At 42.9% G+C, this 21,145-nt stretch overlaps 2 protein-coding genes across 19 annotated transcripts in view; one reads left to right on the forward strand and one right to left on the reverse strand.

Annotated features, from left to right (window-relative positions):
* Nucleotides 1–7,902, forward strand: part of LOC128873815 (uncharacterized) — a 36,770-nt gene extending 28,868 nt beyond the window's left edge. The window contains exon 4 of the mRNA XM_054117700.1: nt 6,340–7,902. Coding sequence (XP_053973675.1) covers nt 6,340–6,346 — 7 coding nt within the window. The 3' untranslated portion in view covers nt 6,347–7,902. The remainder of the gene's footprint in view (nt 1–6,339) is intronic.
* Nucleotides 1–21,145, reverse strand: part of LOC128873814 (casein kinase I) — a 101,265-nt gene that overhangs the window by 26,357 nt on the left and 53,763 nt on the right. The gene's annotated exons all lie outside the window — the stretch shown is intronic.

Raw genomic sequence — 21,145 nt, forward strand, 5'->3', positions numbered from 1 at the left:
GAGTTGGAGTAAGCCGATTACGCGGTGTGTCTGGAGTCGCGCCCTGGAGAAATTGCTTTTTGAGCTTTAACACTTAGAAGCCTGATTTTACAAATTAAATCTAAAAAAATATCGATGTATTTATTATTTGAACAATTTTCACAGCTGACGTTTATTTTGTTAACTTTGGTTCGAGGGAACGTCATGCAATGGTAACATACATACAGCCAAATATTAAAAACAAACCAATTGCAAGTGCAACAAACCAATTACAATTCGATTTAAAAGTCCGGTGTGAAATTTGAAACTTAGGGGTATTTAAGGGTTAACGACGCGCGATACTGGAAAACGAAGTAGCGAGTCGATGAGAACGATTCGGGGGTATGCTTGGCGGCTCGATACCTGGACGGGGGAGTGTACATACAACCCTCACGCTGGTTGGAACATTTTGCCGCACCCCTTCTGCTCTTGGCGTTGAAATTCACGAGTTGAAGTGGGGAGTGAAATTGAAGGAGCTTTCGTTGCGTCTCGATTTTAGCTAAACCTAGTCCAGATTGGACTTTGTTAGAAGTTCTCTGGGAATTCTTCCTGTAAGTATCTCTGGATTTCTATTAGAATCCCAAAACTATTGATTAGGATGCACTGAGAAATTCCTGAACGAGCTCAAGAGTTATCAAAGTGATTTATATACGGCACACTTTTTGGAAAATTGCTTGTAATCGTGGTTAAGGGTGGAGAATGTGCAAGAAATGTTTAAATCGTTGAATCCAATTGCAATCCTTAGGTGAATTAGCAATTAACCTATATTACAACGAATTTTTAAAAAATTGAATGCAACTGCAATCCTCAGATCCAATCTACATCTCCCCGTAATTTTTCTGTGGATATAACGAGTCAATTCGTTATAATAGATAAGTTGCAGCACAGACTGCGCCTTTGACAAGTTAGACACCCAATTAAAAGTACATTATCCGCGTTACGCGATGAAAATTCTCACATAACGCGGTCTCTCCAACGCGTGACGTATCAACCACGTTACACAAGACTCTATTATACCCTTAAGTCTTCCTCGGTAGCACGTACCGCCCGTTCTCGAGCAATGTCCACCTTCCAACCCCGCGGTATGATTCTCAATCGGCGCAATCGTGTGTATTAAAATTGGCTGTGAGCTGGCCTACATACCCGAGCTCGATGTAACGGCGGCTAAATTAAATTTGTTTACTCGCGGTCAACGTTTCGCGTTAATCTTGTTTCATCCGCGATTCCTGGTCGACGCGACGGCTTGTTTTCCAAATAATCTACTTTCTCGGTCGGTGGAAAGTCGACAGCCACGGCAGAATCTGAAAATCCAATTAGAGGGAGGTAACGTCGATGGAAAATTCAATCCAGGCTACCAGGTTTCCCCTCTATTCAACCGAGCCGATCGCTCGCAACAAACGAGTCGCGTTGAATGGCGAACGAGTGCCGCCACAATCGATACCTCCGACTTGGTAGCTTCGCATTATCGTGACGAATTTCGCGATTTCCGACGCGACGGGCTGATAACGACAAGTAGCCGAACACAAAAGGGTCGGCGAAGCGGCAGATGGAATCCACGGATGAGAAAAATTCCTGGAGCGCCATATTCGCGGATGCTTGAGACCTATTGGGTGAACAACTGATCGGTCAAGGCCTTTTGAATGAACCAGGCTCGAGACGATCTTCAAGCGACGCCGATGAAGTAAAAGCTTTTCCAGGGGATTTGAGATTTGCTGTGATATCAGTACTTTGATTTTAAATAGAAAAAGAGGATATACAATACTTCATTTGTGTCTTGTTAGGAAAAGAATTCATTCCTAAAGTAATAATTAAAATGATACTTGTATACCTAAATAAGAAAAATGTGCTTATTCTAACCAATATTTAATAAAATTCAGAAAATCAGAAAAGAGAAATTATTAATTCATGCATGGGATAGTAAATATGCACACACTTGTGCATAATGCATTGCATATGAATTTAAACGATCTGGAAATGTAATTTTGATTTCTAAAGATATGATCTGTCCCCGATTCTACCGAATTTATTTTTTCTGGTATTCCGGGCTGCCTCCGCGTGCGTCGCTACGCGCGAAGCCTCCGAGCATTTTCGGCATACCAGCCACGTGAGCTGTGACAAAACGGGTGACAAACTGGACCACAACCGCGTAACACGAAAGGTATATCCGTAGGTTTATGAATTTTTTGTGAAGATACTACTCACTCAATGGAAATGAATGTTTTTATTTTTTAAATTGATTGGATGAAACATGCAATGAATTTTCTTTGATCCTTTGCATTTGGTCAGAGATTTTTGTGTACTGCTTAATATTTCTAGACAATCGAAATTTATTTTTTTATTTTTTTTATTCGTTGGATAAAACATGCAACGAACATCAAATGAAATGTTTATGTGTGCATTGAGCCCGAGGCAACCAATGTAACAAACATTTGAAATGGAATTTTCTTTGATCCTTTGCATTTGGTCAGGGATTTTTATGTACTGCTTGATATTTATAGACAATCGAAATTTATTTTTTTATTTTTTTTTATTCGTTGGATAAAACATGCAATGAACTGCAAATGAAATGTTTATGTGTGCATTGAGCCCGAGGCAACCAAAGTAATAAACATTTGAAATTGAATTTTCTTTGATCCTTTGCATTTGGTCAGAGATTTTTATGTACTGCTTGATATTTATAGACAATCGAAATTTATTTTTTTATTTTTTTTTATTCGTTGGATAAAACATGCAATGAACTGCAAATGAAATGTTTATGTGTGTATCGAGCCCGAGGCAACCAAAGTAATAAACATTTGAAATGGGATTTTCTTTGATCCTTTGTATTTGGTCAGAGATTTTTGTGTACTGCTTGTTATCTATAGAAAATGGAAACATGAGTTAGGTTCACACGCACTTCTGATCCTCTGGAGTGTATTAATACTGATGATCCTGAGAAAGAAATGAGATAGACCATGCTTTCACAAACCCACAAAAGGATCCATTAAACAGCGTTACGGCTGAATATGTTTTACTGTTTCCTGGACTTGCACCACCACTTCCCTCGTTATTAGAAGCGAGGAATTACAGTAACGATCGCTCGGAAGTTGGCTCATCTGCGCTCACCTGGCCATGTCGAAATTCTCGCTCGTGCGTTCGATCGGCAGTATAACTCGCGAGACCGTCGAACATAAATTTTATCGGACCGCGATCCCAATTAATTTCCTCCTCGGGGAACGTTCCGCGGGACCGAGGCGGGAGGGAAACAAAAATTCGCGATGATAACGCTCGTAGAACGCTCGGTAGTTCCGTTATTAACATCGTCGTCGGCTTTTGCACGGTCGTGCTCGAGTGTGCCAACCAAACGAAACGAAAGTGAACGCGTCACCGGAAGTCCGAGTCCTGGCCAACGGCCAAAAAGTCGCGAATAAGATATTTCCTACAAACTATGTCGTTCTTCAACGCTCTGTCGCTGCCTTCGAGTGGGAGCCGGGAAGACTGTAATGAAAAAAATTGTCGAGTGGAAAAAGACTGAAGATGAGGAGAATATTAAAGTCAAACGGGACTGAGCGACGTTGGAGTGAATTTTGAGTATTTTTTTAATACTTAACGCGCAGGTCTCATCGACATGGAAAGGTACTTGGTAAAAGCTGCAGACTTTGAGAGCTTGTAATCTTTGGACAATCGCGAAAGTAGGAAAGTGATGACTTAAACTCGGCCTAATTTCATGCGAATTATATGTATTATATGTACATGAATATCGTTGCGATCCCTAGCACTGGAGTATAGGAACCACTTGGCATAAAATGGCCCCGTGTGTTAACCTACTTTATCCAACGCTTATATTTCGTGTCTCACTCGAGACAAATGATTCATCAAAACAATCAAAAATTCTTAACAGAACTACGTTTGCTTACTACTATCTATACCTGTATCTCAATAAACTCTAAAAAACAAGTGTGTCCAATTGCCTTAAAATGGACCGGAGATGTACCTTTCGACGCGCCAAATCGCCCCCACTCGATTCTTTCCCATCGAAGCTTCAACGGTAATTCGTCTAAGCTAAACCGAATCGGTGCTAACGAAGACGAATGCGCTGGAAACCGAACCGAAGACGGATGTACGCGCCCGCGCGTCAGAGGCTCTAGCACGTGAATATCTGGAACATCGGGAGAACGTTAAGGCAAACTTTCGTTTCGTAATTCCGCATTCACAATGGAAGGCCATCGCGAGGTCAACGATATGCACCGCGCCAGAGGATAATTCAGGATATTGGGAAGGCTGAGCGCTTAGGTAGCGGCCAGAGGTATTTCGAGGGCGTAGGACGCGTGACTCGCTAGCCCACCGAATAAAATGCAATTCGGAGTTATATACTGGCTCGGCGCATAAATTCTCCTCCGCTTTTTTTTTTTTTTTATTTTAATAAAATTTCGTCCCGAAGTGAATCGTTCCTGCCCATGTGTTATACATCGTTTCGGAGCGCTCTTTTTCCTCTATCGTGTTGCTTCTCGATAAGGCCTGATTATATACATTGCAGGGTGAGAAAGATTATTAGTATAAATTCTTTTTAACTGAACTATGTGTTCTTAATTTTAAAGTTTGTCGTCACCTTTCTTTAACACGTTGATCGCTCACATATGGATGACAGTGCTTTTCACTGAAGCACAACAAAGTATAATTCTAAAAGTTGAGCAACAAGAGAAGTGAATTTAAGAGAAATTCATGAATGTTGATGAAGTTACTAAAATAAATACCATGATAAATAATGTTTCATTGCGCAGTTTCCAATAGTCCCAATAGTATTTGTCTGGCGGTCAACATGTTAATTTCTTAATGAACTGGACTATAACAATATATTTTATTCGCGACACACGTTTTCCTATATCACGACTGGGCGTCCATTAACCGGCAACTCTCTTCATAAAACATCGCGCGTCTACATTGTGCCGAATCTTTCTCTTTCAACGATATTTTATGTTGCATGTTACATCACTGAATTGTGTACGATCCCTTTTACTCGATTGTACCATCAACTTCCAAGAGATAAGGTTGTTTATTTATGTAAACACTGTCACGCAAAACAAATGAGTGGAAGTGAAGAAAGAAACTTTTGGGAGAACCTAATACTTCATACTGCTCGATACTATTCTACGATATTATAGCATCTAGAAGCTAAAATTTCCTACCATCAATTTAAAAAGAAAAAAAAAAGAATAAAGTATGAAAAAAGGAGGAAAGTATCCAGTGACGTACAACACCAAGAAATAGTTCTTTCAAAGATTATAATCCGAGTGGAAACGGCACGAATTCATGCATCGCCTCGATATTTCCTTTCGAGGACTGTATCGATCGTTTTCCACTCGCGTGGATCTTCATCAGCGTACGAAATATCGCACGGTTCTATCACGCGACCGCCGTACCAGTAATCGTGTGTGTAATTCCGTGTAATTTCCTCGTGGCGATTACCAATATTCCGTTCCGCTCGCAGCGTTATTGGAAAAGCATATCGAATCTCGTGGAAGTATTATCGCCGAAGATTCCTCAAATTTCTTCTATTTTTTCCTCCCCGGGATTCCCCGTGACGCGACGCTTCAAATGTTTCCCCACTGACGCGAAAAGACTCGCGGGTGATACGTTTACCGTTGCTCGCGATTTTCGAGTGCAATCGTTGCACCGTTTCCCTCTGTCATAAATCCGCGAAATTCGACGAAACGTCTGTCGCTCTCACCTGTCCATCGACAAGTGTGAAAAGTATCATCGCGAAAAAGGAGCGCCTCCCTTGTGCACGTGTATCCATTGGGAGGTGATAGCTGTTTAGGTTTCTCGCGTATTCCATTCTATTTTCGTGGATCAAATGTGGAACAGATATGAATATATCTGCACGAAGTGAAAAGGTATAGAATTGTATATACCGTCTGTATATAAAATTGTTAAAATAGGAATGTCGTGTATGAATTCTTTCCTAGAAAATTACCGTTGAGAAAATATAGAGACCCGTGACAAAATGAAATCTCGCCAACTATGTCTAAGATCTATATCCGCGAAGCCTATCTTATAAATTACCTAAGAATATAGCTCGTAAAATGCGGAAAAAGTTGAAGCATAAAACACGTAATAGCCTCCCTAAGAATACAAAACCGTCACTCACCGAGGAAATTTACTTTTCCATAAATGCATAGCAACGCAACAAATACCGCGCGGGTATTACGTTACGTCTCGCGAAAAAAAAAAAAGAAGGCATCATCACGCAACAGTTTCGTTTAGTTTGCTATTTATCGCCCCATTTATCAACGAGGCGTGCGAAACAAAGGTGACGAACGTTTTCATTTTAACGTGTTTCAGAATGTAACGACGTCGCGTCGCAGCAATTACGCCACGCTGAGCCACCGGATTCGTCGAAAGTATCGTCGCCCACCACTCGAAAGCATAAGTGCGCATTCCTGCATTCACTTGTACCGACAGTGGCACAAAAGATACAGCTGAGCAAGCCTGAACCAGATCCACGGATGACTCGGACCTCTTGCGCAGTCGAAGGTCGTTGACTCGTGCACGCAATTAGTCACTGCTTTCGCGTAATTAATGTTGCATTTCGCGTCGTGGCGAATTCGCGGCAAGACAATGATTTCCGATAGAACCGCCACGCCCCCTTTGCTGAATTAACTATTGTTCTCGGGAGCGCTGCCCGTGACTTAGAGTCACCTTCTTGCGAAACATCGAAAAAGAAACTGGATTTTCAACTACCGCTGATCATACTCGCCTGGGACGATGGGGATCTTACCGGTGAGGATTGCGTTTCAGGTCTGCGGAATCAACTTTGGGAAAACCTGTGAACTTTGTTCCGATCCTCGAACCTTGGAGTTCCGATTATTTAGGCTAAGCCATGCGGATCTTATCAATGGAATAGGACGTAGCGTATAAGAATAATACAGACTTATTCGAAGGAGTTCGTACCTATTTTTAATCCAGCCTTCGTGAAATCGTGTTAAGAAGCTCAATCACACGTAATAGTAGATGGATCTTTTAACCCCTTCAGTAATCATTATAAAATTAAAAAATGGAAAAAAGAACACATTTTTTGTTATGAACGAATTTCATTTACTGAACATATATATCCCTCATAAAAGCCACTTCGGACCCAAAATGGGACTGAAAGTTGATATATCTACTGATTAATTTTGGTAACATTAATCCTAATAGAGATATGTGAAGATAAAATTAAAACGACTCGCGTATACTGTACAAAAATTTACACAGGGTTGCCCATCTGTAATCTGCGTTTCTATGTACCATAAGTCGTATTTATCTTCACTCATTTTATATTCAGGAGTGGTCTTTTCTGCAGGTAAAGCTTGCCGAGTTATCTCGGGCGTGGTCCTTTAGCGGTTAATTATATCCTCTTTATACTCTCCAATAATAAAAATCTTTATCATTGCAGCGTAGAATATGATCATCTGTTTATTCGGAAATTTTTCAAACTTCTTTTTATCGTTGTCAATCATTTCCTTGTAACTAATGCATGCACTAACATCATTGCAAACATAAATCCTCCGTGTATCAAACAACTGTACCCAATTTCTCTAAATAAATAAATCCGTGCCCGAAGCATAGCTCGACAATGAAGCTCGCCAGCATCTGCCGATTGAAATCGAAAGAGAGACTTTGTGGCCGCTTTGCGAGCTGCATGGCGTTCGTTTGATGTATTCAAATTCTCCTACCTGAACGGCGTGCAAAAGGACAGCCGTTCGGTATCGCTTTCAACACAGAGGAACGGAAGATATTGGCAGCAGCGATGTCTGGGTTAGGTGAGCGAGCGAACACGGAGGCGTGGTCACGCACGATAATCCTTTTCTGCTCCGCAATTTAGCATAGAAGACCTTCGCGAACTAGAATAGCAATTTCGTCGAATTGTCTGTAATTTCTCGACGAGTAATTCTCAAATATGCAGAAATATCAGAATTGGGGGGGGGGGGGGGAAGAATCGCACGCTTTTCTGGGTTTGGTCGTGTTCGATTCCTGGAATCGATCTCAAAATGTGTATCTTTGGTACCGTTCAAGTTTTATGTTGAATCGGTCTAACGAAACACCTCGTGATATAAACGGCTACAACTTTGGCGATTTTGAATTTTTTAAATACAATTTGGTAGAAATATTTTGCAACAAGAATATCAATCCAGAAAAGTGAGTACTCTTTTAAGACCACAGCTACCAACCTGCTAAATTTGACCCGTGTATCTCAGACTTTTTCCTACATTTTCTAAATTATTGACACCATTTATACCACAAGTTTTCGCGAGAATGATTAGAATAGAGAACCAAGTGTGCTAGTAATTAATTAATTCGCCCCTCAACTCTATCACTCTCGACGATATTTCTAGCGTTAACCCAACTTTACAGAAAATGGCGCATTTTTTTAAAAAAAAAGACCTCGCCAAACCCGCCTTGTTTTCCAATCCATCGTCCTGTCCTTGTCCCTTCTTAAATGGCGACATCGAGAACACAAACACTTCGCATGGCGCCAAACGTACCTATAACGCTTCGATTAAGTCTCGTCGCATTCTTGTACGTAAATACTCGGAAATTGCGCCCCCGACAGGCCATTACAGAGTGGCACGTTTGGAAGCGAGGTTTCCGGAAAAACTCGCACGCGTCGCTCACGAGGGAAAACCACGACAAATTGAATCCAGCGTTTCTTGCGCCCGAGTTGGGTTAATTGCACGTACCGCGATAAACAAAAGGTCGCGCCGCAACGAGACACGCGCGCTTTAAACGCGACGGGACGGCCGCGACCATAATGGAGTCCACGATATTAGCATCGACCAAGAGACCACTGATTAACGACCCATTGATCGACAAACGATTCGTACATTCGATTCGCGTGGCTGATTCCTACCGGAGACTGAGGTTGAGACTTCAGTTGAGGGGCCATTCGAGCGTGGGACACGCTCTTTAGGTATTTTTGTTATTTTTCAACGGGGAGATGGAAGCTTTGGTTGCTGGAATTTTATGGAACTTCTTTAATCGTGTCTTAAAGAGGTTCAGAAATTTTGTCGAAAGCAAAGGGTCAGAATTTAGGAAAGTGTGACCGAAATGCTAAAGCAACTAGCGTCACGTGTAATTTAGCCATGTGACAATAATTTTCAAACATTAAGAATCTTGGGATTCTCGAAATTGGGATCTCCACATCTCAAACACTAACCCCTCCTCCAAAGTCGAGCAAACCGACCCCGAAAAAATGTTCCAATTAATCGCAATCGCGACTGGCCTCGAAACGCAGTTAGCGTACCCGACTACGTAATCAGTCGCAATTGTAATTGATTGCGCCCAGGTCTGGCGTGCGACAGGCCTAATGGAGCCCGCGAAATTAGCGTGGACGAAGGAACGACGCCGACGATCGACGATCGATCCCAGGCAGAAATCGAACAAAAGGTGTTGCAGGCGCAGCACGAAGCCCGCGCGAGGCTTTATTTGATTCGCATCGAGGCGAGCGATCGTGCTCGGCCGCGGAAAGCTACCGTCGTGGATTTTATCCGGTCGTATCTCTGGGCGGACACAACCTGTCTTACCGGTGCAAACGAGACCCGACGCTGGCAAAAATCGCGACGACATGCTGGAAGTGAATCGAGCTGACGTCGCACCGGCCCGTTCTCGAGTGGGAACGCGACGACGACGCCCTGCCTGGCTCTGTTAAGTATTCGGAGCGAAGCTCCGCTTATTTACCTGTTTCATTGAAAAACAACATCGCAATGCATAACAATGACGCGCAGACGCTGGTGGCGTTGTGATTATATAAAAGAAAAGGAAGAGGAGGAATAAAAGTAGGTCACTCGAGAGCCTAATACTCGCGGCGTACACGCTTCCCCGTTTTAACGGCGCGCAACCGCCTCGTTAAGAAGCTCACAGGCTCCGGCGTTTCACGCCAAAATAAATCTCAGGTAGGGAAAAACGACTCTGCCGGGATATTCTCAATGAAAATCGCCCAGCGCCCTCGCGTTCACCGTGACAAAGGAAAAGAACAGACTTTTTGGTTTAATTCTTTCGGTTCTCAAAGGCAAGGGGCGGACTGCGATCGATTGAAGTGGATTACGCTCCCTTGGACAGACAAGTGTCGCGACGCGGGCCTCGAGCGACACTTATCGACTATTCAGAAATTTTCTTCTTTCGACTTCGTATTGTTAATCTTCCGACCATTGCGTTTCCTATAGAAGAATTTCTAGAGAATGATTCCGAAGATCTGGAGACGCGTTCGTGAAATACCTCGTAAACGGGACATACGCCATTGGTATTATAATAACTAGACCGCGGATCTTTATGCATTTATAGAAAATTTGAACGTGCAAGAAACTACAAAATGCAAGAATATAAAAAAGGTTGAAAGTAAAGTTCATGCTACAATATTCGCCGAATCAAATAAATTCCTATTTAGGTTCAATTTTTGTAGGCACGTTCGCGAAGATTTTATTTCGCATAAAGATCCGCAAACTAATAATAACAATCTTAAACGACTCGACCTAACCGAAACTAAAGCCGTGGGAGACAGAGAAATCAAGTCAATCCCGATAATCAACGGATCAACTCGTCCCATTGGCGACGATTCAAAAATCACGTTTCCCAAGCTACAATCAATTTACCCATCGCGTCGACCTACAAAACCGACAAGAGCTCCTTCGAACGAAACCGTCGAGCGAAATAGAACGTTGCACCGAGTTTTTATACGTCATCCGACAATTCGCGCGAAATCGCGCCCATCCCCGCGGTAGGCGAACGACGAGCGCCGTTGATTTCGAATTTCCATCCCCGACCGTGTTCCAGAAAATCGATACTCAGCCCCCCTGACGACGACCACGGCGATGCTATTTTAAAGCGCAACACGAAAGCGTAATAATAACAGCGGCGCTCCGATGTTACGGGAACCGATCCAGGGTTGAGGGGGTAATTAAGAGTTGCCGAACGACGATATCGAGAAACCGGATGGGACGGAGTCAGAACGTGCAACGACAGGACTAGACTGGTCCAGACCCAGACACCACGGAACGGCGGAGGCAAAGTAGGCGGTGAAAGGGAAAATTATGATTGTTAAAGTGTCCGTGGTCTTCGGTGAGACTTTGTCGGCGGGGAATTTGCACGTGGTGCGCCGGATGAAATTGAAGTTGGGTTTTTGTGGAAACACCCTATTCGCTGCTTCACTCTTTTGTTTCTATTCATTTCTTTTTAAGTGTGTATCTACATCTTTTTTTATTATTATATTTGTAAAGAAGTATAAAGTGGGGTGAATGAGTAAGGGAGGTTTATAATATTGTATTTGGCTGGTTATTTTGTATTATTTGTAAGGTTACCTATAGTTTACTTGGCGTATTTTCAGTGATACATGCTTTCACTGGACTTTACGCTTCATTAATATACATTTTGATGAAAATGTATCGAGCACGTCTAATAAAATGTTTCCAGTCTTCCAACAAAGCTTACTGGATTATTTGATATACCCTTAAACCGTTGTTTCTATTTACCCCACTTTACAGATTGATGAAAGTTCTAGATTATAACGAGACTCGCAATTCGAGCTCCGTTTCAAAATTGACAAAATATCGAGCAAGACAAGGATGTGAACTTCGAAGATCGTTTCTATTTACCTGTACGAAGGTACTCCTAAGAACCATATGTCCAAATGTTACTCACATTAAATGAAAGCAAAAAATTTAATTAAGAAACCAGCAAGAGAAATCTGTCACACAAATGTGACTCGTTGATACAAAATAACGAAATCACAGCCACCATTATGCAACTTTCGTGACGAGTTTACAGTGAATCGAAGGGTAATCCTTAATAACGGAAACGAATTTCTCAAATTATCACAAGATATTAACGAAATATACCGTGTTAAATAAATCATAATTAAATTGTAATCATCGTCGTGGCCACCAATAACCTCGTAGTTGATGCGACCTTAAATAAAGTAATTAAACAAGCAAACAAAAATTGTTGCTACCGCAAAGCAAACGTAAAATAAATATGGGAATGAAATTTGTCCCGAGATACAGTCACTTCTAGCAAGCATCACAGGTGGGGGTGACTGGTGATCGCGAATCGGAGCATTCCATGAATATCCGAGACAATAGTTTACTCCGACCCAGCGACAAGCTCGACGCTGGGAGCGAATGGTGCGCGATAGCGGGGGCAAAGGTAGGCAGTCTGCGACTCGAAGTAGGTGGGCAGCGGTTGTAGGTAGAACAGGGAGGCGGCGGCAAGCGCTTGGAGGATAAAAAGTGGGCCGCTGCGCGTGTTCGCCGCGGAGGACAGGAAAACCGCGCGGGCTGGTAGTCTCCACGTGTTGGGAAGTCGTGCGCGGACACTTTTAACCCTCTAACCTAGTCGGGGCAGGCTGCCTTCTCGCAGACACCGTCAGCCAACCAGCGTGCCGACCGGTCGACCGAGGAACCGAGTCGACCCGGCCTTCCGACGACTAGAAAATCGAAGCTGAACGACTGAACGTACGAGCAGCGGAGGCAACATCGCGCCCCATCGATCGGGGGCTACCGAAGCCTATTTCCACCCTCGTCTCCTCTCTTCTTTCGCCCTCCTTCCACGATCCTCACCCCTTACTGCCGTTTTACCATCCCTGCCTTCGGACGACTTCGGACCTCGTGTAAATTCTAACGTATTTTCGCGCAAGCCTCGAGGATCATTTTTTTCCTTTCTCCCGCAACCCTTTGCGCTCGTGAGAATTTTTATTAACGTGAGTGAGCGGCGGCCTCGCGGCAACCTTGCAGGGAACTCGAGATTGGAAGTGCTCTCTACGCCATCGGAGATGTAGACGCTGGTCATTTTTATTTTATCAGGTTGTACCGTTGGGCCAGGTTGCTATGGTCGAGCATCCTAGCAGGGCGAGTTTAATAAAAATATAACTAAAATTGAGCTTCGTCCTCAACCCCCGCAGGAGGGCTTAGGGATTCTTCTGTTCTTTTATCTCTTTTACTTTCCTTCTCTAAACTTCTTTATTAAAATTACATACAGCTTTCCTTGCCCGAGGACCCACACGCTGTACCACAGCAAAAGTTTCACCCCCAATTGGATAACTTCTCTTATCCAAACTCCCCTACGCAAAATGAGCGTAAACTGTGTCACTGCGCGCACAGAGGAATAGTATCATTTTTATTCATCGAAATGGGCATTTATCCTCCACCTTTCTTCCGTCCGTCCCTTCCAACCACCGGAGTCGTTCCATTGTTCCCCAGCTTCTCTTTTCAAGCTGGCTTTCGCGCGCTCTTCGTCTCGATGGCCCCTCTTCTGTTTGAGTCGCCTCTCTATCGTGCTGCACCCGCAATAACGACGCACGCGTGCCACTCCATATCGGACGTTGGTCACGCTTCGGCCCGTTGTCCGTGTTTCTCCGATTCAGCCATGTGCCCCCCGCCTCTCCTGCCCCCTTTCTGCCCCATTCTGCCCCTTTATGCGCCGCTTTTCCGCCGAGCGACGCGCGTGCCGCTTATTCCGACGCGTTTGTAAACCCGCTACGAACCGCGCGCCCTACCCAACCCCCGGAAATCGAATTCCCGTTCGAGTGCTGCCCCGATAACGATTTAATTCGCGGCCAATTTCACCAGCCCCGAGTTTTGGGGCTTTTTACGCTCCATTTTTCCTTTTAAATCTCTCTCTTTGACGTTGGAAGAACCGCGAGCGGTGTTCCGCGTTTCTTTTTCAACATCCTGTGTAACAGGGCTGGTCAAACCTTTTGGTGGTTCACTTTTCCACGTGCGGTAGGTTATGGTGTGACCTTTTCACTGAATTTTTATTCAGCAACGAAATTATTATTATAGCCGTTCTCATTTTGGAGCGAGTAATCGAAAGCGGTGGTACCAGCTTGTTGTTTCCATGCTGATTAACATTTTTGTGTTAAATTCGCGGGACATACTGTTTAAAGCACGTAGTTCGAGTAGATGTACGACACACTTGCGTTAGGCATTCGATAGCCACAGAAAACATTCTCAAATATGATCCCCTCGCAGACAACGTTATTATTTAACCCTTGAGAGCGCGCGAGATGGACTGCACGGTCGCAGATCAGCGATAGTTTCGAAACTGACGGAATCGACGTCGGAAACATCAGCGACTGGCGTTATCAGGCATCGATAGCGGTATTCCCTCGCGTGTAATCGGAGCTGGGAACCGACAGCACGCAACCACGCATAGCTCGTTTCAAAATACGAACGAGTTCCTTTTGAAGGAGTGACATTCCTTAAGTAAGTAACACGACTCCGTTCTCACCTTCGGCGAGTCTCTTTTTTCACCTGGTAAATAAGAATTAACGAGACCTTGCGAAACGCTCTGATAACGAATTTCCAATGGCATCGTTTCCAGTCGAAGGGCGAGCGGATTCCCGGGATGGAAATACGGTCCGATCGTGCGTCAAACGAATGTATCTCGCGTCACTGGGTTCGATCTCCGTTTTCTCGGAAACATAATAAGGAATAGATACTCCGGGGGCGGAAATTCAAGGACTATCGAATCAGTTGCTTCATCCTCGAACGCGAACTGATTCGATGTAATCCAATCGCGACGGAACTATGGAGGATAATATTGCGTAAAAAAAAAAAAAAATATATACCTGAAGTCAATCCCTCGACTCTTTTTGCTTATACCGATGAACGAAAAGAAACAAATACTGCGGATAAACCCATTTGAAAAGCCCGTCGCAAATGACTGGAAAATTAGAGAGCGAAACGGAGCAGCAGTTCTTGTCCAAATTGGAGCTCTGATTGGTAGAGTGACTTGATGGTCGAGTATTTTGTAGCTATTCAAGTATTTTGTATTTTGTAACTTTTCTCGTTGGGGAAGAGAAATTTTTCAGATAGAATTTTAAAATAGAATTTTGAGAAATTCTATGTATACCTCAGATGCAATTATGTATCAAGTTCGTGTTCTAAATATTTATATTAAGAAAGAATAATAATCAGGTATCTTGAATACATTTATCTGAAATGTCGTTTTTTTTTCGCGATACTTTTCTCGTGTTTTCCGACAATTATTTAACGAACACTCTCGCGCATACTAAAAGACTCTCATTCGATGAATAATTCCATCACTAAGAGAAGACCGTCGAGCGAGCTAATGAATGTTTAGTAGCACGATAACATTTCAAATACAGTGTTTAACTATCAGGGATTGCTATTAGCAAAGAGCGCTACATTGTTCCCCGTATCACAGCCACGTCCGTCTCGCGATTCGCTAGAATTTACCAGATATCTAGCGCCTGATCGCCGAGAATTGGCAGCTCTGGCGTTTTCCAATGCTCCTTTTGTCGACAGTCCGAGGAAAACGCACGAAATTCGTCGGCTGATTTTCGTTGACGTATACACTTATCAGGCCAAAAATCACGGCACCGAAAACGAACCGATGCTTCGAGCAAAAATAAATGAGAAAGACATGGAACAAGTTTTTCATAAGAGATTTCATTCTCAAGAAAATTAATTTAGAGACGTAGCCACTGATGGATCGTTGGAAAAATTCTCCTGCAAAAAAGAAAATTTCTGTGGCATTAGAAAAATGTGGAGACTAAATGTTCATTTCTATTAATACACTGCAGGAGTATATTTTGTTATCACTCTAATCCATTCAGGGATGAGTTGATTGTGAGCCCTGTACAGTGACCTAAAATTCAACCTAATGCTACATGATTACCCATGGCATTAATCAACCCTGCTGCTGTCGTGTTACATCACTGGAATATGAAATACGAATATTTACTCGCAATTGTCGCGATCACGTCCATGTCGCGGTTTAAAATAATATCCAATACATCAAACATACTAGAATTTGGAAACACGTTTCCCATATTAATTACTTTTCGTGTTCTAGAATCAAAATAAAAATGCCTTCGAATTTCAGACCTCTAACAAGTTTAGAAACACGGTATATACGGAACCAGCGCGAAATTCCCAACGTTACGTCATGCTCACCGCCCAATTACGTCGGAATCACGCGTCTCGCAGTTCGAATCAAAACAGTTTACAGAGGGAAACGTCTCGACGCCACGCGTCCAATGGCGAACTTATTCGAGGATAGCGGGTGAAGCAAACACGTCTGAAAGAGCGAAATCGCGTCTAGAGACGGGCGTCGTGGCGACGAGCGCCGCTAGGAACGACGGAAAAGAATTTCGAAAGCGTGGTAACCGATGAAGGACCTTGAGGATCCCTCCGACCGTTACCAGGGACAGCTGTCTGCGTGCAATGCCGCGAACCAGCACAAAGTGCTGCTGACTGACGATGCACGGAAAGGAAAGCAACAAATGAACGAACCAAGGAACAAGAGAGACGGTGGCGAGGCGTTAGCAGGAGGGGGGGAAGCGCAGGTGTCACGATCGGGACGAGTCTTTCGGTAGCAATGGTAGCAAGTGCGATACCTGTGCCTTCAAGAAGACCTACGTTCACTCCAAACGATAAAATTTTCATAGTTAGGTAAGCGAGGTAGGATGTTCGTCTTAAATTTACAAAAATTGAGCTGGATATAGTTTGTGTTCGAGGTGCAGGCGTGTATGATAATGGTCATCAGGTTGAGACGACGTTAATCCTCACCATTTATTGGAACTGATATAATTAGGTAGGATATTCATCTCAAATTTACAAAAATTGAATTGGATATAGTTTGTATTCGAGATGCAGGTGTGTATGGTAATATCCGTCAGGTTGAGACGACGTTAATCCCCACCATTTCTTGGAACTGATATAATCATTGCGTTTCTAATGTTCTCCTGAAGAGAACGAGTCCAAACATGATCACATTCGGATTGGTTGCAATGATATGTCTACAGAATATTTTTAGAAACATGAAATTAAAAGTAGTCTGAATATGGTTGCGTTTGGGCTCATTTTCACCGAGAGAAACTCACGATAATACCTTCTTTAATGTATCACGAGAAAGTGTTAATATTTATAATATTAAAAAATGTATTCATTTCAATAATCTCTCCAACCTACTTACTCCAGAGTTTTTCATTCCTTTGAATTGAAGACATTCTTATTTTTTCTTCTTCTTCACCGTGCTTGTAAGACGTTTGATCCCATCGCTAGCCTCCTGTGTACACTGCAGCCCGTGTTGTACTTTGTGCGTTGCACATCTCCTTTCTCTCTTTCACGATGCGCCTGCCCCTATCTCTCTTTGTTCTCTCCTCCCTCCCTCTATACGCGCCGCTCTATTGCTGTTCGTTGTTGCCTCTCGTTGTAGCGTTTCTTTCTACACTGTGAAGCCCCGTTCACACGGTATCTCGACCTCCAGGCTTCCTCCGCATCCTCCAGAACCAACTGCCACAAGGGTCAGGGATAAAAAGAAGGATTTTTTGCCATCCGACCAACCGTCACAGTCATCCCTGATTTTTGGACTCCTACGAGCCTGTTTCGACTCTTATAAAACACGATAGAACGACTTAGATACCAAATTAGTACGCTCGGTGGAGAAACTGAAGAACTTTCAACCCTTTCGTAACAAACTGGGCCTTTCGAGTTAGGGTTGGTCAGAATCAGTGAAGACTTTAGGATCCCTTGGGAAAGGGAGGAGGAGGAGTGGCATGAGTAAAAAATTAACAGATTTCACGCTCGTCGTAAGAATCAAGAGATTAAAAATTAAACTCAGTAAAAAGCTTTTCTCCGTTAGCAGCCCCCGTATTCCAGTATCTCATATCTATCCATTTGTCCCTGTCTTTATCCATGCTTCATTGTATGTCACAATCGTTACATTTTCCCGTTAACACCCACCCTTGTTTCGAAAATAAAATGATTTTCAATCATAAAAAGTTGAGAATAAAATTTGTATCGGTTGTTAGCGCAAAATCCAAATTAATAACGAGATAGTCGGCACTAGGTTGTTATTCTGCGATAAATATTCGCTTTGTATTCCGCATAATGTATTGGTTTCGACAAATTCAATTCGGATTTCCACGTCGAATTAAATATATCACGATGCTTCAAAATGTCCAACACCGTCATCCATCGGATTCATCAATTATTCTGTAGGATGACCGATGGATCGATCAAGCCATGACTATAGTCACGCATTATGTCTTTTAAATATGAAAACATCTGAAAACAGGAGACATTCGCGCTGACGTTGCTACAGAAATAGTTTACTGATTGAAGTTCTAAAGTTCGTTTCTAGCCGCAGCCATTTGCTTACAATGTCAGAATTGATCTGTTTTAATGCTAAGTCTAGGTCACCGCGCGGTCAACTTCTTGTCTAAACGCGAAACTTCGGAATTACCCTTCGTTAGACTCGCCTCGCTGATAGATTGTGTAATTTTCCTAACGGTAACTTCGGTAACAACTATCGATCCCCCTCGATGCGTCATTAGTCCCACCAAACTATTTATTCAAAAGGCTTTCGTTTCATAACGTATTGATACTCCCACATTATATAATATTTCCATGCAATTTCTGCCGTGAAATAATAATGAAACAATTTCGTTTCGTTTTCCCTCGCGTGAAAACAAAACTAAACCCATAAATCTAGTAAATAAATAATAAATAAATACGCTCCTAGTCGATCAAATTTACGTGTTTCTCCTTTATCAACGCGTGTATTTGACGCACGACCTATTTCAGGCCGAACTGATAGGTTAAAGACTTCGGTAGTTGTAAGCGATAGGTCGATCGATCCGGACAAAACTGACCGGCCGTTCAAGAGATCGTTGACACAGGATGCGCCAAAGATTAAATCAGATGCGAAACGTTCTATGAATACGATTCGGCACAAATCGGAATTAGACGCGGGCCGAGCGCGACGAATTCAACGGTTCCTTGAACTTGGAAAGATGCGCGAGTAATTAAAGAAACTTCGGGTGACGGGGCTCGAAAGTTTTAAGTACCGGGGGTGACAAATACAGTTCATGAAAGGCGCGTTGTCATCCCTCTTAATCCCTCTTTCGTGGCTGTTTCAGCCCTTGTATATTCCAGCAGCCACTTAGCACCTTATCAACAGGGTCGCAGCTACGAGTGCATACTTTCATCTAATGCAGGGGAATAAAAATACGAGATACGCGCTGTACCAGCCAATCATCCTTTTCATGCCCGTGGAAACGCTCTGGGATAGAATTTATTGGGCGTCCTCTGAATTTGCATAAATTCCTCGGGGATATTCAAATATTAATTCTACATTAAGAGAGAACTGAAACGGATTAATCTGTTGTGTATCCATTCTTAATACACGTTGCATTGAAAATTTAGCAATTCAGCTTGGGTATGCGTATTTAGCTGTTCATGAAATTGTCCACATCATTGTTTACATTTATTGAACGCGAATCATCCCGTCTGCTCGTGCTGCAGACGGTCCCAGGCGAGGATGATAAGATACGTAGGCGGAATCGAATGTCATTCCGTAATGACAATTAAAACGTTTATAAAACTCGTCGTTGTATCTTCATCGCGGCATTATCAATAGTCGACGAGGTGGTTCCGATCATGAAAACACACATTCAAACGTGAGATCACGTGAGCTACTACTTTTACTAATACTGGAATATCACAGAAAAATTAAAATAGGATTGTCTTTTTGACTCCATACTCTGACTTAAGGTTTATATTTACTCGAGTAATTCCCTGAAGAGGGTCGCTAGAATAAAGGACCAAAACCTGGATTGATTAAACACTGAAAAATCACTCTGTTACTGCTCTTAATTCCCACTCCAAAAAATTCGCAAACTACTCCCACGCGTACCAGACAAAAACAAACTATAATCGAGTTACTTCGGAGTACCAACGGCCCAAGGATCAACAAAGTCACAAAGATTGTCCGGTGTCCATCGCACTGCATCTTCCTAAATAGGGTCGCAGTTTCATTCGTCGCGCTTGTATCGCGCGTAGGAAATAAGAATTGTTCAATGATAGGACGTTGAACGGTCTCCCGGGCGTTCTGAAAGAGATGCCAGAACACGTGTTGGCGAAGCCCCAGAAGATCTTCGCGCTGAATCCTTAGGATGTTATAGTTCAATGCGCCCGCAGGCGTCACGACATGGTTCGCGTAAAAAATTGATCGACCGTGGCTCGCCTGTCGCGGGACGAACACGATCTCCGTCGAGCGGAGAAATAAGTCCACGAAAAAAAGTAGAGGGTGTTCCAAGAGAGTCTGACAATGTAAAATTCGAGGGGACGAGGCCTACAATTGAAACGCTCGAGGGGTTTATTCGTTAGCGGTAGAAATTAATTCTGTACTTTTACGTATGCAATCATCCAATATTTAGGCCTCTGCATGCCATATCCTCGTTATTAGCTCCATGGGGAACTCCAATAACCGAGGTTCCGTCATATTTGTTCCATAAAGCGTAGCGAAAGATTGTTCAAAGAAAAACGTAAGTTATAATCGCCAAACGCAATTTTAAGAGAGCGAAACAAGGAACACCGTGACAGATTTACGACAGAGTATGATGAAAGGAAAATAGGTAACAGATTCTGGTAACTGTTTCCAAAGTGTAATTTCCACGAAAACTTTCGACTCCTTTGTTTCCCGCTTTCAAAGTTTCCTGAAAGATGCAAGGCCCGTGCGTGAGTGGTTCACGAAGACAGATGGAGGCAGATATAAAACCACGAACAATCGTTTAGATACAGTTCGACTGGCTCGTGGCGATAACTGTAAGGTTTCTCGGCCATAAGCGCAGCCACTAACTGCCGCTACCATTTGCTAGGGTCTTGAACTTAAGGCTACAAGTCGACTTCCTGCTTAAAAAAAATATACGCTCGTGGAAAAAACAGAATTACGCAATTATGAGAGTTGCTAAATCGAAGCCTCTACGGCATGGATTTAAATATTTAATGTTATTACGGACTAGAAACCGAGTTAACTAAATAGTATTAGGTATAAAGTATATGTTCTGGATTGGGATGTTATGAAATTTCGCAAATTAGACTAGCATAAGTCAACGCGAGCACTTAATGGCCATGGACGCTCGCATTGTTGTCGTTTACAAGATTCGTTGGAAACTTCGACGTTCGTTAATTCAACTTTGGAAGTATATCGTTATTTTAGTGTCGCTACTTGTCGACTTTAAGTAGGAGACCACAGCTCGATAACTCTCAAAGTGCGGAAGTTGTTGAGAAATATTTTGGATAACCGTCGTACTGTTTCTTGGGGGCCTGTAATTGGTTTCGTGTTATTTTTGTGTAAATTGTAGAAC

The sequence above is a fragment of the Hylaeus volcanicus genome, chromosome 3, assembly GCF_026283585.1.
Source record: "Hylaeus volcanicus isolate JK05 chromosome 3, UHH_iyHylVolc1.0_haploid, whole genome shotgun sequence".
In the NCBI taxonomy this organism is placed as follows: domain Eukaryota; kingdom Metazoa; phylum Arthropoda; class Insecta; order Hymenoptera; family Colletidae; genus Hylaeus; species Hylaeus volcanicus.